Source organism: Acanthochromis polyacanthus, chromosome 5 (genome assembly GCF_021347895.1).
Source record: "Acanthochromis polyacanthus isolate Apoly-LR-REF ecotype Palm Island chromosome 5, KAUST_Apoly_ChrSc, whole genome shotgun sequence".
Classification (NCBI taxonomy): domain Eukaryota; kingdom Metazoa; phylum Chordata; class Actinopteri; family Pomacentridae; genus Acanthochromis; species Acanthochromis polyacanthus.
In genome coordinates, this window is record NC_067117.1 from 5,657,610 (window position 1) to 5,675,742 (window position 18,133).

At 40.0% G+C, this 18,133-nt stretch overlaps 1 protein-coding gene and 3 pseudogenes across 1 annotated transcript; all 4 read left to right on the plus strand.

Annotated features, from left to right (window-relative positions):
* Positions 1-791: 791 nt before the first annotated feature.
* LOC110945228 (elastase-1-like) lies at positions 792-2,845 on the plus strand (annotated as a pseudogene).
* A 2,777-nt stretch (positions 2,846-5,622) lies between these two features.
* LOC127534158 (elastase-1-like) lies at positions 5,623-9,300 on the plus strand (annotated as a pseudogene).
* Positions 9,301-11,131: 1,831 nt separating this feature from the next.
* On the plus strand, positions 11,132-13,106 carry LOC110959800 (elastase-1-like; annotated as a pseudogene).
* A 1,375-nt stretch (positions 13,107-14,481) lies between these two features.
* On the plus strand, positions 14,482-16,819 carry LOC127534240 (elastase-1-like). Its single transcript, XM_051948854.1, has 8 exons — positions 14,482-14,602; positions 14,867-14,955; positions 15,113-15,213; positions 15,508-15,627; positions 15,859-15,995; positions 16,100-16,242; positions 16,406-16,555; positions 16,717-16,819. The coding sequence occupies exons 1-8, from the start codon at positions 14,563-14,565 to the stop codon at positions 16,744-16,746; spliced, it is 810 nt and encodes a 269-aa protein (XP_051804814.1). The 5' UTR covers positions 14,482-14,562; the 3' UTR covers positions 16,747-16,819.
* The last annotated feature ends 1,314 nt before the right edge of the window (positions 16,820-18,133 follow it).

Below are 18,133 nucleotides of genomic sequence, written 5' to 3' on the forward strand. Positions count from 1 at the left end.
CTAGCTGCAAGGCAAACGTGCTAACCACCAACACACTGTGCAGCCCTCAAACCCACTGTGCAACTGAAAGAAAAAGGTGGATTTATTTTCCATTTTCACACATACGTTTGTTGAATGCTGACACAAAATGCTCCTCTGAAAGAGTCAGCCGTGACACAGCTGCCTGTTTTCCCACGCTTACTTTATAATTCATGTCCGTTCAAATGGACACATGATTAAGTTGGGATGCAAATATTTGCAAGAACTTGTATTCTGTTACATCATAGAATTCATTTTAAAAGTTCATTCTTGAGAGTAGCACAGAGGATGATCTCATGTGTACAGAAAATACACAGAAAAATCATTTGTGGGATTGGGTGAGAAGTAACAGCTTAAATGTTCCATTTATTTGACATGGTGACAAGTGTCATGATTCACGCAGATGTAAGGTCAGCCAGTCATCATTACACTCACTTTTGACCCCAAAAAAGTGTGTTTTCCCATAAGCTCTTGCCAAAATACATGTGGTGTGCACGATCAGCAAGAAGAAATCAAATACCCTTTGAAGTCCTTCAGATCACTGTGACTCCTGTTATCCACCGATAAAACTGACTATGTGACATTCTTCTTCTGGACGTGCTGGTCAAGGCAAGAGGCTTTTTTTTTTTTTAAATCGCCTGTGATAACACCGTGTGAGACAGAACACAGGTGCATACCTGGATTTTGTCACTGGGGAAAGAACAGTAACACATTCCACATCAACTGAAGGTCAAGCTTAAGTATAAAAGAACAGGGGAAGCATTTGTTCCTTTGCAGAAGCATTGTAACTCATTGTAGTCATGCTCAGGTTTTTGGTGCTGACAAGTCTTGCAGCCATCGGTAAGAAAATGACAGCTCTGTGTGACTGTTCGTTATTGATCTCTGTTGGTCTTTCTTACTCTCGTATCAGTCACTCTATCTGTCATGCAGTCACTCGCTCTTTTTTAGTTTAGTCAAAATAATGGAGCTCCAGCTAATCTGCTCTACCAGGGCCTCCTTTCTAATTATTGCAGGCGGAGAGCAAATATTTTTAAGCAGATTCCTGCGAATCTACGAATAAATTAAGCTTGTGCTTTTATGTTTTTCAACCAGTGCTGGCAGAGGACCAGCCCAGGTATCTGGAGGACAGGCATGGAAGGGTTGTTGGAGGTGAGGTGGCCAGTCCCAACTCTTGGCCCTGGCAGGTAACCCACTGTCACACAGACTCAACATCTGCATTTCTATTCAAATGGATTTCTGTTTTCATAATTAAAATCATGAGCCAATGCAGTTTAACCATATCAAATTGCTGAGTAAAACTCAAATTAAGCATGAATGTTTTTGGCTATGTTTCCCCTTTAGATCTCTCTTCAGTACCTGTCTGATGGTAGCTACTACCTCTCATGTGGAGGAACCCTCATTGCGAGAGACTGGGTGATGACTGCTGCTCACTGTGTGGACAGGTAAGATGAGCTAGAATCTCAGATAAAGCATTCTTTGGCTACTTCTTTTGAGTAGCTTTGTACATATCTTTTGATTACTTCAACTTTAGTGTCCATAGCCTACTCTGTCACAACATTGATGTATGATTTTTCTTTCCAGATATTTTAAATGCCATCATTGTAAGAAAACTTCTCACAACCTTATTTATAACGTACCAAAGGGAAAGAATCCATGAGGCTTTAATGACTTGCATTATGTCTCATGACTGATTGTTCACAATATCATGCTTCTCTTTCATGAAACATTGCAGACACAGGACGAGGCGTGTGGTTCTTGGTGAACATGATCTCTACACCGACAGTGGCAGAGAGCAGATCCTGGATATCAGCCAGGTCTACGTCCACCCTGACTGGGATAGTTATACCATTACGTGAGGAATGCTTTTTTGTAAATCTGAAGACTCTTTTGTAGATTCTCAATGGGAAGTGTTATATTTTAAAGTCTTTTGTTAGGAATGAGTTGTAATGTTTTTAAAATAATATATTTCCCACATTTGTAAAACATCATTGAGCAAACATATTGACTCTGAGCTTGCATGGAGTCTGAATGTGGCCTTAGGGCAGTGGTACTCGAGGCTGTAGACAAACATGACTTCTTTTGGATTCTCTCCACCTCAGCAATGACATTGCCCTGCTGAAACTGTCCTCTCCGGCTACTCTGAACTCTTACATCCAGCTTGGTGCTCTGCCTCCCTCCGGTGAGATTCTGCCCAACAACAGCTACTGCTACATCACCGGATGGGGACGCACCGCCAGTGAGTTGATTGCATGACTCCATTTGGCCTCCTGTCTTTGTGATTTCAGTTGTTGGGTCCTTTCTGTAAAACTCAATGGAACTTGCCATTTCCTGTTGACCAGCTGACCGTCCCATCTCTGGTGAGCTCAAGCAGGCCTTCCTTGCTAGTGTGGACTATGAGACCTGCAGCAGCCCCTACTGGTGGGGCAGCAATGTGACGACCACCATGGTGTGTGCCGGAGGTCTTGAGGACTCTGGATGCTTTGTGAGTGTGAACAACTGTGTCACTAGAGATTAATACTTAGATAAGTCAGCAATGAAAAGACATGTTGGTGAAAAACATTTTAAAAATCCAAATAAGTGAAAGTAATAAAGTCCAAAAAAAAAAGTAACTTCCAAATGTAACCATCAGGATTAAACTTGTTTCTCTCAGGGTGACTCTGGTGGCCCTCTGAACTGCCTGATCAATGGAAAATACTACGTGCACGGTATCACCAGCTTTGTGTCTAGTTTAGGTTGCAACGTTATCAGGAAGCCCACAGTCTTCACCCGTGTCTCTGCCTACATTGACTGGATGAACTCGGTTAGTATGAAAAATGTGTTTATCTAGTATAGAGGATGTTAAAAAGTCCTTTTTCATGCAGGAATACGAGCATTCATGGGCTTCTTTAAATTTATTGAATCTTGTTATATCATTGTGTTTCATGTGATGCTTCATCACTTCTTTTTTTCTTCCATTTCCCAGGTCATGTATTAGGCACATAAGTCATCCATGTGGCAGCACACAAAGGCTGACACCATATTCCATCTACTGTACCTACATAATGATCTGATGTCTTTCTAGAGAAATAAACTTGATAAAATGTTGACTCACTGTGACAGTTGCTGTAATTTTCATTGCATCATTTTACCGTCCTGTCCTCACACACCTTGCATGAACTGACAGGCAGATAAACTCCATCTCCAATCAATACACTTGACAAAAGGCTCCAAGTTGAATTTGTTTCATGTAGCACTAGCAGTAGGGTAAAACTGAAATACAAAAGCAGATAAGCATCATTATTATTGCTACGATGTATACATATTGTTTAAGCGGGCCAGAACATGTGACTAACATGAATTTATAATATAAACAAATTGTGAAAAAAGTTATCATTTACCAAAAATATACACACATGATAACTTAAAAGGCGATCCACTACAAACAAATGCATTCAAATATATGAGTGTGGTAAAACTATTTCTAATTGCTTGGTACTCTTCTACTTGAGGTAACTACTTTGAAGTCATGTGAAAACATTTCCATGATGAAGCCATTTCACATGGCACTGATGAATAGAAGGTGAATCATGCAGCAACATTAAGTTGTGATGCAAATATTTGCAAGAACTTGCATTCTGTTCCATCAGACAATTCATTTTAGAAGTTCATTCTTGAGAGTAGCACAGAGGATGATCTCATGTGTACAGAAAATACACAGAAAAATCATTTTGGGTATTGGGTGAGAAGTAACAGCTTAAATGTTCCATTTATCTGATATGGTGACGAGTGTGATGATTCACACAGATGGGTCATTCCAGGTGAAATGACCAGATATTCCTTGGGGGTGTTGCTGCACCATCTTCAAATTAGTCCTAAATTTGCATGCCATTAGATAGTCACAAAAGTACTTTCTATGCAAAATTGTAGGCCTGTATCTCAAATAGTTTCTGAGTTGTGGGGGTTTGAAATTTTCAGAATTGGGTGTCAACATGTCATTACACTTTTTGAAGGTAATCACCTTTAACAAGTAACATTTCAAAAAAGAACAAAACATACATAATACTACCATTGGAATGACTACTAATACTTGTATCCCAATTTAAAGTACTGAAAAGCAAAAAAGTGTAATGCCCTTTTTGTGTCACAAGGTCTAGTTTAGAGCCATACCTGTAGATATCATGACATGTTGACACCCATTTGCAATGCATACATGTAATGATAACATACACATACAAATTACATGTACTAACTTGGATTCAGGGAGCTCTGTAATAGTTTATGGTTGATTAATTTAAAAATAACAACAATAATGTTGAATTTTACAGTATCAGTGCAGTGGGATTAAACATGTTAAATTGAATTGTACAATGTCACGTTACAAGCAAAAGACCCTATACCTAAGTTATACCATTACACTTTTTGAAGGTAGACACCTTTAACAACTAAAATTTCAAAAAGAACAAAACATACATAATACTACCATTGGAATGACTACTAATACTTGTATCCCAATTTAAAGTACTGAAATGCAAAAAACGATTTTGACATTACCCATGCCATTTTGAGTAACAATATCTCAGTAACTACAAATATAACCCTGCTGCTTTTTTGTACAGTGATAGAAGACAGATGGAACTGTCTTGTAGAAAAATTTGGGGTCTCTGGTACCTGTCCCACACTGAGATTTTTTGCCACCAAAAATAGCCAATTAAAAATATCATCCAACTTTGGGAGCTCATATTTTCCAAACTGAGGTACCTCGAAAGCTCCAGTTTGCTAAGTTATCACACAAGTTTGTGTAGAATGGAACCCAGGGGTGTTAGAACACTTCTGTGCAGTATTTCTAGTACTTTTAAGGTCCCAAACTCCACTCGTGAATAGGTGTCTCTTAATTTTTAGCATGTTTAGCAAGCCCCCACGGCCTGCAGAGTGTAGGGAAACACCTGGGGATGTTTGTGGGACACTAGCTACATGCAGAGGCCTTGTTTACCAACTCACAGCTCTCTGGTATGTCTAGAGGCTGAGAAATAACCACTTAAAGATGCAAAAAATGCTGGCGAGGCTTTTTATAGCCCAAATTCTGAAAATTTCAAACCCCCACAACTCAGAAACTATTTGAGCTACAGGCCTACAATTTTGCATAGAAAGTACTTTTGTGACTATCTAATGGCATGCAAATTTAGGACTAATTTGAAGATGGCGCAGCAACCACCATCTGGTGAAACCACACGGAATGACCCAGATGTAAGGTCAGCCAGTCATCATTTCACTCACTTTTGACCCCAAAAATGTGTGTTTTCCCATAAGCTCTTGCCAAAATACATGTGGTGTGCACGATCAGCAAGAAGAAATTTATAAATACACTTATAAGTCCTTCAGATCAATGTGACTCGTGTTATCCACCGATAAAACTGACTATGTGACATTCTTCTTCTGGAGGTGCTGGTCAGGGCAAGAGGTGTTTTTTAAATCGACTGTGATAACACCGTGTGAGACAGAACACAGGTGCATACCTGGATTTTGTCACTGGGGAAAGAACAGTAACACATTCCACATCAACTGAAGGTCAAGCTTAAGTATAAAAGAACAGGGGAAGCATTCGTTCCTTTGCAAAAACGAAACTCACTGCAGTCATGCTCAGGTTTTTGGTGTTGACAAGCCTCGCAGTCATCGGTAAGAAAATGACAGCTCTGTGTGACTATTGGTTATTGATCTCTGTTGATCTTTCTTACTCTCATATCAGTCACTTTATCTGTCATACAGTCAGTTGCTCTTTTTTAGTTTAGTCAACACACAGGAGTTCCGGCTAATCTGCTCTACCAGGGCCTCCTTTCTAATTACTGCAGGCGGAAAGCAAATATTTTTAGCAGATTTCTGTGAATCTACGCATAAATCAAACTCATGTTTTTATGTTTTTCAACCAGTGCTGGCAGAGGACCAGCCCAGGTATCTGGAGGACAGGCTTGAAAGGGTTGTTGGAGGTGAGGTGGCCAGTCCCAACTCTTGGCCCTGGCAGGTAACCCACTGTCACACAGACTCAACATCTGCATTTCTATTTAAATGGATGTACTTTTTTGAGAAATTAAAATCGTGAGCCAATGCAGTATAACCATATCAAATTGCTGAGTAAAACTCAAATTAAGCATGAATGTTTTTGGCTATGTTTCCCCTTTAGATCTCTCTTCAGTACCTGTCTGATGGTAGCTACTACCTCTCATGTGGAGGAACCCTCATTGCAAGAGATTGGGTGATGACTGCTGCTCACTGTGTGGACAGGTAACTTTAAGATGAGCTAGAATCTCAAATAAAGCATTCTTTGGCTACTTCTTTTGAGTAAGTTTGTACATATCTTTTGATTACTTCAACTTTAGTGTCCATAGCCTACTCTGTCACAACATTGATGTATGATTTTTCTTTCCAGATATTTTAAATGCCATCACTGTAAGAAAACTTCTCACAACCTTATTTATAACGTACCAAAAAGAAAGAATCCATGAGGTTTTAATGACTTGCATTATGTCTCATGACTGATTGTTCACAATATCATGCTTCTCTTTCATGAAACATTGCAGACACAGGACGAGGCGTGTGGTTCTTGGTGAACATGATCTCTACACCAACAGTGGCAGAGAGCAGATCCTGGATATCAGCCAGGTCTACGTCCACCCTGACTGGGATAGTTATACCATTATGTGAGGAATGCTTTTTTGTAAATCTGAAGACTCTTTTGTAGATTCTCAATGGGAAGTGTGATATTTTAAAGTGTTTTGTTAGGAATGAGTTGTAATGTTTTCAAGGTAATTTATTTCCCACATTTGTCAAACATCATTGAGCAAACATATTGACTCTTAGCTTGTATGGAGTCTGAATGTGACCTTAGGGCAGTGGTACTCGAGGCTGTAGACAAACATGACTTCTTTTGGATTGTCTCCACCTCAGCAATGACATTGCCCTGCTGAAACTGTCCTCTCCGGCTACTCTGAACTCTTACGTCCAGCTTGGTGCTCTGCCACCCTCCGGCGAGATTCTGCCCAACAACAGCTACTGCTACATCACCGGATGGGGACGCACCGCCAGTGAGTTGACTGCATGACCCCATTTGGCCTCCTGTCTTTGTGATTTCAGTTGTTGGGTCCTTTCTGTAAAACTCAATGGAACTTGCCATTTCCTGTTGACCAGCTGACGCTAACATCTCAAATGAGCTCAAGCAGGCCTTCCTTGCTAGCGTGGACCATGAGACCTGCAGCAGCCCCTACTGGTGGGGCAGCACTGTGAAGACCACCATGGTGTGTGCTGGAGGTCTTGAGGACTCTGGATGCAATGTGAGTCTGAACAACTGTGTCACTAGAGATTAATACTGGCATAAATCAGTAATGAAAAGTATACACACGTGGACAAAATTGTTGGTACCCTCAGTTAAAGAAGGAAAAACCCACAATTCTCACTGAAATCACTTGAAACTCACAAAAGTAACAATAAATTAAAATTTATTGAAAATTAAATAATCAAAAACAGCCATTACTTTTGAATTGTTGATTAACATAATTATTTAAAAAAACAAACTAATGAAACAGGCCTGGACAAAAATGATGGTACCTCTATAAAAGATTGAAAACTATTTGACCAGAGTGACATGATTAACTCAGGTGTGTCATTTAATTGACATCACAGGTGTTTCCAAACTCATAATCAGTCAGTCTGCCTATTTAAAGGGAGACAAGTAGTCACCCTGCTGTTTGGTGAAAAGGTGTGTACCACACTGAACATGGACAACAGAAAGCGAAGGAGAGAATTGTCCCAGGACATCCGAAAAAAAATTATAGACAAACATCTTAAAGGTAAAGGCTATAAGACCATCTCTAAACAGCTTGAAGTTCCTGTGACAACAGTGGCTCATATTATTCAGAAGTTCAAGACCCACGGGACAGTAGCCAACCTCCCTGGACGTGGCCGCAAGAGGAAAATTGATGACAAATTGAAGAGACGGATCGTTCGAATTGCATCCAAAGAGCCCAGAGCAACCTCCAAAGAAATTAAAGGTGAACTCCAAGGCCAAGGTACATCAGTGTCAGATCGCACCATTCGTCGTTGTTTGAGCCAAAGTGGACTTCATGGGAGACGACCAAGGAGGACACCACTGCTGAAAAAAACTCATAAAAAAGCGAGACTGGAATTTGCAAAAATGCATGTTGACAAGCCACAAAGCTTCTGGGAGAATGTCCTTTGGACAGATGAGACCAAACTGGAGCTTTTTGGTAAGGCACATCAACTCTATGTTCATAGACTCAAAAACCAAGCATACGAAGAAAAGAACACTGTCCCTACGGTGAAACATGGAGGAGGCTCAGTAATGTTTTGGGGCTGCTTTGCTGCATCTGGCACAGGGTGTCTTGAAAGTGTGCAAGGTACGATGAAATCTGAAGACTATCAAGGCATTCTGGAGAGAAATGTGCTGCCTAGTGTCAGAAAGCGTGGTCTCAGTCGCAGGTCATGGGTCTTCCAACAGGACAACGATCCAAAACACACAGCCAAAAACACCCAAGAATGGCTGAGAGAAAAGCGTTGGACTATTCTAAAGTGGCCTTCTATGAGCCCAGATCTGAATCCCATTGAACATATGTGGAAGGAGCTGAAACATGCCATTTGGAGAAGACACCCATCAAACCTGAGACAACTGGAGCTGTTTGCTCATGAGGAGTGGGCCAAAATACCTGTAGACAGCTGCAGAACGCTCATTGACAAATACAGAAATCGTTTAATTGCAGTGATTGCCTCAAAAGGTTGTGCAACAAAATATTAAGTTATGGGTACCATCATTTTTGTCCAGCCCTGTTTCATTAGTTTGTTTTTTTAAATAATTATGTTAATCAACAATTCAAAAGTGATGGCTGATTTTGATTATGTAATTTTCAATAAATTTTTATTTATTGTTACTTTTGTGAGTTTCAAGTGATTTCAGTGAGAATTGTGGGTTTTTCCTTCTTTAACTGAGGGGTACCAACAATTTTGTCCACGTGTGTATGTTGGTGAAAAACATTTTAAAAATCCAAATAGGAGAAAGCAATAGAGTAAAAAAAATGTAACCATCAGGATTAAACTTGTTTCTCTCAGGGTGACTCTGGTGGCCCTCTGAACTGCCTGATCAATGGAAAATACTACGTGCACGGTATCACCAGCTTTGGGTCTGGTTTAGGATGCAACGTTATCAGGAAGCCCACAGTCTTCACTCGTGTCTCTGCCTACATTGACTGGATCAATTCGGTTAGTATGAAAAATGTGTTTATTGAGTATAGAGGATATTAAAAAAAAAACCTTCCTTGTGCAGGAATACAAGCATTCATGGGCTTCATTAAATGTATACAATCTTATCATTGGGTTTCATGTGATGCTTCATCACTTCTTTTTTTCTTCCATCTCCCAGGTCATGTATTAGGCACAACAGTCATCCATGTGGCAGCACACAAAGGCTGACACCATATTCCATCTACTGTACCTACATAATGATCTGATGTCTTTCTAGAGAAATAAACTTGATAAAATGTTGACTCACTGTGACAGTTGCTGTAATTTTCATTGCATCATTTTACCGTCCTGTCCTCACACACCTTGCATGAACTGACAGGCAGATACACTCCATCTCCAATCAATACACTTGACAAAAGGCTCCAAGTTGAATTTGTTTCATGTAGCACTAGCAGTAGGGTAAAACTGAAATACAAAAGCGGATAAGCATCATTATTATTGCTACGATGTATAAATATTGTTTAAGCGGGCCAGAACATGTGACTAACATGAATTTATAATATAAAAAATTGTGAAAATAGTTATCATTTACCAAAAATATACACATACAATAACAATGATAACTTAAAAGGCGATCCACTACAAACAAATGCATGAGTGTGTTAAAACTATTTCTAATTGCTTGTGTCACAATCTGGTGGCGTGAACCCAAGCAGCAGGCGAAAACAGGCAGGCAGGTGAATTAATTGGGATTTAATATACAAAAATATAAGGAACACAAGTACAAACAGAAAAACACTCCTCGTGAGAGGTACGGGGAAATTAACCGGACGATTAAAACTAAGACAAAACTAAACAAAGGGCAATGGTCCAGATGGCCGTGGAGGATTAATAAACTAAATTAAACACGGGGAAGGTAACTTACAGCAGTCCAGGATGTGGGAGACGTCGGGTGGCGTATGGCCATACGCACAGGGGAACGGTCAGAGAGTGATGTATATCAGGCATGAAGTAGGAACAGAGTCCAGACAGCAAAGGGAATAAAAACGGCAAGTAGATTGTGGAGTGCGGAGTCAGTCGCAATGATCCAGCAAAGGAGACTGAAGAGAGCCAGGCTTTTATGCTGAGCTGATTGCTCCAGATTATCATTCTTCTAAGCTGAGCTTCCTCCCAGCTGTTCCTCATTAACGAGTCTGACTACTGGCACAGGAGGGAATGTGACAGCTTGATACTCTTCGAATAGAGTTAACTATTTTGAAGTCATGTTAAAACATTTCCATGATGAAGCCATTTCACATGGCACTGATGAATAGAAGGTGAATCATGCAGCAACATTAAGTTGTGATGCAAATATTTGCAAGAACTTGCATTCTGTTCCATCACACATTTCATTTAAAAATTTCATTCTTGAGAGTAGCACAGAGGATGATCTCATGTGTACAGAAAATACACAGAAAAATCATTTTGGGTATTGGGTGAGAAGTAACAGCTTAAATGTTCCATTTATTTGATATGGTGACAAGTGTCATGATTCACACAGATGTAAGGTCAGCCAGTCATCATTACACTCACGTTGACCCCCAAAAAGTGTTTTTTCCCATGAGTTCTTTCCAAAATAGATGTGGTGTGCACGATCAGCAAGAAGAAATTTATAAATACCCTTTGAAGTCTTCAGATCACCGTGACTCCTGTTATCCACCGATAAAACTGACGATGTGACATTCTTCTTCTGGACGTACTGGTCAGGGCAGGAGGTGTTTTTTAATCGGCTGTGATAACTTCGTGTGAGACAGAACACAGGTGCATACCTGGATTTTGTCACTGGGGAAAGAAAAGCCACGTTTTTCCACATCAGCTGAAGGTCAAGTTCAGGTATAAAAGAACAGGGGAAGCATTCGTTCCTTTGCAAAAACGAAACTCACTGCAGTCATGCTCAGGTTTTTGGTGTTGACAAGCCTCGCAGCCATCGGTAAGAAAACGACAGCTCTGTGTGACCATTCGTTATTGATCTCTGTTGGTCTTTCTTGCTCTCGTATCAGTCACTTTATCTGTCATGCAGTCAGTCGCTCTTTTTTAGTTTAGTCAACACACAGGAGCTCCAGCTAATCTGCTCTACCAGGGCACTCTGGTTCCTGCCATGTCTCCTTTCTAATTACTGTAGGTGGAAAGGAAATATTTTTAGCAGATTTCTGTGAATCTATGAATAAATAATTCTCATGCTTTTGTGTTTTTTAACCAGTGCTGGCAGAGGACCAGATGAGGTATCTAGAGGACAGGCATGAAAGGGTTGTTGGAGGTGAGGTGGCCAGTCCCAACTCTTGGCCCTGGCAGGTAACCCACTGTCACACAGACATAACATCTGCATTTCTATTCAAATGGATTTCTGTTTTCATAATTAAAATCATGAGCCAATGCAGTATAACCACAACAAATTGCTGAGTAAAACTCAAATTAAGCATGAATGTTTTTGGCTATGTTTCCCCTTTAGATCTCTCTTCAGTACCTGTCTGGTCGTAGCTACTACCTCACATGTGGAGGAACCCTCATTGCAAGAGACTGGGTGATGACCACTGCTCATTGTGTGGACAGGTAAGATGAGCTAGAATCTCAGATAAAGCATTCTTTGGCTACTTCTTCAAGTAGGTTTGTAGTTTGTAGATATCTTTTGATTACTTTGACTTTAATATTTATTGATTACTCTTTCACAACATTGTGGTATGATTTTTTTTCACGGTGAGAAAACTTCTCACAACCTTATTTATAACGTACCAAAGGGAAAGAATCCATGAGGCTTTAATGACTTGCATATATGTCTCATGACTGATTGTTCACAATATCATGCTTCTCTTTCATGAAACATTGCAGCTACAGGTCGTGGCGTGTGGTTCTTGGTGAACACAATCTCTACACCGACAGTGGCAGAGAGCAGATCCTGGATGTCAGTCAGGTCTACATCCACCCTGACTGGAATACTTGGACCAATGCATGAGGAATGCTTTTTTGTAAATCTGAAGACTCTTTTGTAGATTCTCAATGGGAAGTGTGATATTTTAAAGTGTTTTGTTAGGAATGAGTTGTAATGTTTTCAAGGTAATACATGTCCCTCATTTGTCAAACATCATTGAGCAAACATATTGATTCTTAGCTTATATGGAGTCTGAATGTGACCTTAGGGCAGTGGGACTCGAGGCTGTAGACAAACATGTCTTCACAAGACGTATTTTGGATTCTCTCCACCTCAGCAATGACATTGCCCTGCTGAAACTGTCCTCTCCGGCTACTCTGAACTCTTACGTTCAGCTTGGAGCTCTGCCACCCTCCAGTGAGATTCTGCCCAACAACAGCAACTGCTACATCACTGGATGGGGACGCACCGCCAGTGAGTTGACTGCATGACCCCATTTGGCCTCCTGTCTTTGTGATTTCAGTTGTTGGGTCCTTTCTGTAAAACTCAATGGAACTTGCCATTTCCTGTTGACCAGCTGGCGGTCCCATCTCTAATGAGCTCAAGCAGGCCTACCTTCCTAGCGTGGACCATGAGACCTGCAGCAGCCCCTACTGGTGGGGCAGCACTGTGAAGACCACCATGGTGTGTGCTGGAGGTCTTGAGGACTCTGGATGCTTTGTGAGTGTGAACAACTGTGTTGCTAGCGATTAATACTTAGATAAGTCAGCAATGAAAATACATGTTGGTGAAAAACATTTTAAAAATCCAAATAAGAGAAAATAATGGAGTAAAAAAATTGTAACTTTCAAATGTAACCATCAGGATTAAACTTGTTTCTCTCAGGGTGACTCTGGCGGCCCTCTGAACTGCCTGATCAATGGAAAATACTACGTGCACGGTATCACCAGCTTTGGTTCCGGTTTAGGTTGCAACGTTATCAGGAAGCCCACAGTCTTCAGTCGTGTCTCTGCCTACATTGACTGGATGAACTCGGTTAGTATGAAAAATGTGTTTATCTAGTATAGAGGATATTAAAAAGTCCTTTTTCATGCAGGAATACGAGCATTCATGGGCTTCTTTAAATTTATCGAATCTTGTTATATCATTGGGTTTCATGTGATGCTTCATCACTTCTTTTTTTCTTCCATTTCCCAGGTCATGTATTAGGCACATAAGTCATCCAAGTGGCAGCACACAAAGGCTGACACCATATTCCATCTACTGTACCTACATAATGATCTGATGTCTTTCTAGAGAAATAAACTTGATAAAATGTTGACTCACTGTGACATTTGCTGTAATTTTCATTGCATCTTCTTACTGTCCTGTCCTCACACACCTTGCATGAACTGACAGGCAGATACACTCCATCTCCAATCAATACACTTGACAAAAGGCTCCAAGTTGAATGTGTTTCATGTAGCACTAGCAGTAGGGTAAAACTGAAATACAAAAGTGGATAAGCATCATTATTATTGCTACGATGTATACATATTGTTTAAGCGGGCCAAACATGTGACTAACATGAATTTATAATATAAACAAATTGTGAAAATAGTTATCATTTACCAAAAATATACACATACAATAACAATGATAACTTAAAAGGCGATCCACTACAAACAAATGCATTCAAATATATGAGTGTTTTAAAACTATTTCTAATTGCTTGGTACTCTAATAGAGTTAACTATTTTGAAGTCATGTGAAAACATTTCCATGATAAAGCCATTTCACATGACACTGATGAATAGAAGGTGAATCATGCAGCAACAGTAGGTTGTGATGCAAATATTTGCAAGAACTTGCATTCGGTTCCATCAGACAATTCATTTAAAAAATTCATTCTTGAGAGTAGCACAGAGGATGATCTCATGTGTACAGAAAATACACAGAAAAATCATTTTGGGTATTGGGTGAGAAGTAACAGCTTAAATGTTCCATTTATTTGATATGGTGACAAGTGTCATGATTCACACAGATGTAAGGTCAGCCAGTCATCATTACACTCACTTTTGGCCCCAAAAAAGTGTGTTTTCCCATAAGCTCTTGCCAAAATAAATGCAGTGTGCACAAACAGCAAGAAGAAACTTATAAATACCCTTATAAGTCCTTCAGATCAATGTGACTCCTGTTATCCACCAATAAAACGGACGATGTGACATTTTTCTTCTGGACGTGCTGGTTAGAGCAAGAGGTGTTTTTTAATCGCCTGTGATAACATCGTGTGAGACAGAACACAGGTGCATACCTGGATTTTGTCACTGGGGAAAGAAAAGCCGTGTTTTTCCACATCAGCTGAAGGTCAAGTTCAGGTATAAAAGAACAGGGGAAGCATTTGTTCCTTTGCAGAAGCATTGTAACTCATTGCAGTCATGCTCAGGTTTTTGGTGTTGACAAGCCTCGCAGCCATCGGTAAGAAAATGACAGCTCTGTGTAACTATTGGTTATTGATCTCTGTTGGTCTTTCTTGCTCTCGTATCAGTCACTCTATCTGTCATGCAGTCAGTTGCTCTTTTTTTAGTTTAGTCACAGGAGCTCCAGCTAATCTGCTCTACCAGGGCACTCTGGTTCCTGCCATGTCTCCTTTCTAATTACTGTAGGGATAGCAAATATTCTTAGGAGATTTCTGGGAATCCATGAATAAATCAAACTCATGTTTTTATGTTTTTTAACCAGTGCTGGCAGAGGACCAGATGTATCTAGAGGACAGGCTTGGAAGGGTTGTTGGAGGTGAGGTGGCCAGTCCCAACTCTTGGCCCTGGCAGGTAACCCACTGTCACACAGACTCAACATCTGCATTTCTATTTAAATGGATGTACTTTTTTCATCAATAAAATCATGAGCCAATGCAGTTTAACCATATCAAATTGCTGAGTAAAACTCAAATTAAGCATGAATGTTTTGGCTATGTTTCCTCTTTAGATCTCTCTTCAGTTCATCTCTGGTGGTTACGCCTACCTCACATGTGGAGGAACCCTCATTGCAAGAGACTGGGTGATGACTGCTGCTCAATGTGTGGACAGGTAAGTTTAAGATGAGCTAGAATCTCAGATAAAGCATTCTTTGGCTACTTCTTTTGAGTAGCTTTGTACATATCTTTTGATTATTTCAACTTTAATATCCATAGCATACTCTGTCACAACATTGATGTATAATTTTTTTTAGATATTTTAAATGCCATCACTGTAAGAAAACTTCTCACAACCTTATTTATAACGTACCAAAGGGAAAGAATCCATGAGGTTTTAATGACTTGCATATATGTCTCATGACTGATCGTTCACAATATCATACTTCTCTTTCATGAAACATTGCAGCACTAGGACGTGGCGTGTGGTTCTTGGTGAACATGATCTCTACACCAACAGTGGCAATGAGCAGTTCCTGGGTGTCAGCCAGGTCTACATCCACCCTGAATGGAATAGTTATACCATTACGTGAGGAATGCTTTTTTGTAAATCTGAAGACTCTTTTGTAGATTCTCAATGGGAAGTGTTATATTTTAAAGTGTTTTGTTAGGAATGAGTTGTAATGTTTTCAAGGTAATTTATTTCCCTCATTTGTCAAACATATTGATTCTTAGCTTGCATGGAGTCTGAATGTGGCCTTAGGGCAGTGGTACTCGAGGCTATAGACAAATGACTTCTTTTGGATTCTCTCCACCTCAGCAATGACATTGCCCTGCTGAAACTGTCCTCTCCGGCTACTCTGAACTCTTACGTCCAGCTTGGTGCTCTGCCTCCCTCCGGCGAGATTCTGCCCAACAACAGCTACTGCTACATCACCGGATGGGGAGACACCTCCAGTGAGTCGCGATGCATGACCCCATTTGGCCTCCTGTCTTTGTGATTTCAGTTGTTGGGTCCTTTCTGTAAAACTCAATGGAACTTGCCATTTCCTGTTGACCAGCTGGCGGTTCCATCTCTGGTGAGCTCAAGCAGGCCTTCCTTCCTAGTGTGGACCATGAGACCTGCAGCAGCCCCTACTGGTGGGGCAGCAATGTGACGACCAACATGGTGTGTGCCGGACGTCTTGAGGACTCTGGATGCGATGTGAGTCTGAACAACTGTGTCACTAGAGATTAATACTTAGATAAATCAGCAATGAAAATACATGTTGGTGAAAAACATTTTAAAAATCTAAATAAGAGAAAGTAATGGAGTAAAAAATGTAACTTCCAAATGTAACCATCAGGATTAAACTTGTTTCACTCAGGGTGACGGTGGCGGCCCTCTGAACTGCCTGATCAATGGAAAATACTACGTGCACGGTATCACCAGCTTTTTGTCTAGTTTAGGTTGTAACGTTATCAGGAAGCCCACAGTCTTCACCCGTGTCTCTGCCTACATTGACTGGATGAACTCGGTTAGTATGAAAAATGTGTTTATCTAGTATAGAGGATATTAAAAAGTCCTTCTTTGTGCAGGAATACAAGCATTCATGGGCTTCATTAAATTTATCAAATCTTGTTACATCATTGGGTTTCATGTGATGCTTAATTACTTCTTATTTCTTCTGTTTTCCAGATCATGCGTATGCCAGCACACAAAGGCTGACACCATAGTCCATCGACTGTACCTACATAATGGTCTGATGTCATTCTACAAAAATAAACTTGATAAAATTTTGTGTCATGGCTCATTTTTCACCTGAAGGTTTATGCAGCCACAGTCATATGTCAATATGAAAGTTACTATTTCGTAGTTCTTCTGCTTTACAGATCAAACTATCCTACCTGCAAAAAAATATATTTACAAATACGGTACAAATTTAATTAAGTTGTGCCCTCAAACTGAAAATAAACGTTCAATTCAACACCTGGATACAGATTTTAAGACACACTTTTTCTTTGTGCCAGTATATTTAGTGTGATGCAGGCTGTTATCACACTCTAATGCAAACTGTGATAAAGTGTGGTACAGACAACAGGTGCATGTCTAACTGCTGCCAAGCTCAGCTGAGGTTCCACAGTAAAAGAAGATCAGATCAGGGTGTAAAAGACTGACAAAGGCATTGAGAAATGCTGAGATGCTGCAGAGATGTTTTCACCATTTTCACAGCCACAGGTGGCAAATGTCAGGCCCATTGTGTAACTAATCCACTGGTGAAAACTGCAGTTTCTTACTTAGAAACACAGAACTTAACAAAAGGCAGACGCATAGAAATTTAAACATATTGAGGTTACATTTGATGAACTTGCTTCAGCACTGCATGATGAATTGTAGGAGGTTACAAAGCACCTCACCACACCTCCTGGCCCCAGGAGTTACCATATCAACAAGGCAGAGTCATGTATAAAATATTGTGTGCGTGCAAGATCCTATTATTGTCCTGCAGTAAAGACAGTTAATGAACAAAACTGCATGTCTCTAGTCTGTTTCAAAGATAGTTATAGAACTCTTAACCTGTAGAATCTCTGTATGATACAAAAACAGGCCATTTCTGGAAAAGTTGCTTTTCGTGTTTTCTAAGTGACACGATGATGAGAAGTTTGGTTCGACTCTCATATATGAAAAATATAACATGAAAATATCTTTTTACAGTCAACTGATTTAAATGCAGTAAAAATGATGTCATATGTTACAAAAGAACAAATTACCACTTATAAAAATACGGATTTTTTATGCAGAGATTATTTACAGTTCTGCCTGCCTGTTTTGTTTTTCTTTTTCACAGCTAACACATAAATTCATACTTGTTGCTCTTACTAGGCGTAATATGTACTTTAACCACATGGAGAAAATCTGTACAACAGTAAACTGTGCAACAAAAAAAAAAAAAACAGTTCAAACACACACACGTCCTTACATATATACAGTGCCTTGTGAAAGTATTTGGCCCCCTTGAACTTTTCAACATTTCGCCACATTTCAGGCTTCAAACATAAAGATATAAAATTTTAATTTTTTGTCAAGAATCAACAACAAGTGGGACACAATTGTG

Excerpts from the sequence above, each read along its gene's own strand:
- LOC127534240 (XM_051948854.1), top strand. The coding sequence starts at position 14,563 with ATGCTCAGGTTTTTGGTGTTGACAAGCCTCGCAGCCATCG. Across the intron at positions 14,956-15,112 it reads CCAACTCTTGGCCCTGGCAG|ATCTCTCTTCAGTTCATCTC; the intron begins GTAACCCACTGT and ends TTTCCTCTTTAG. Across the intron at positions 16,243-16,405 it reads TTGAGGACTCTGGATGCGAT|GGTGACGGTGGCGGCCCTCT; the intron begins GTGAGTCTGAAC and ends TGTTTCACTCAG.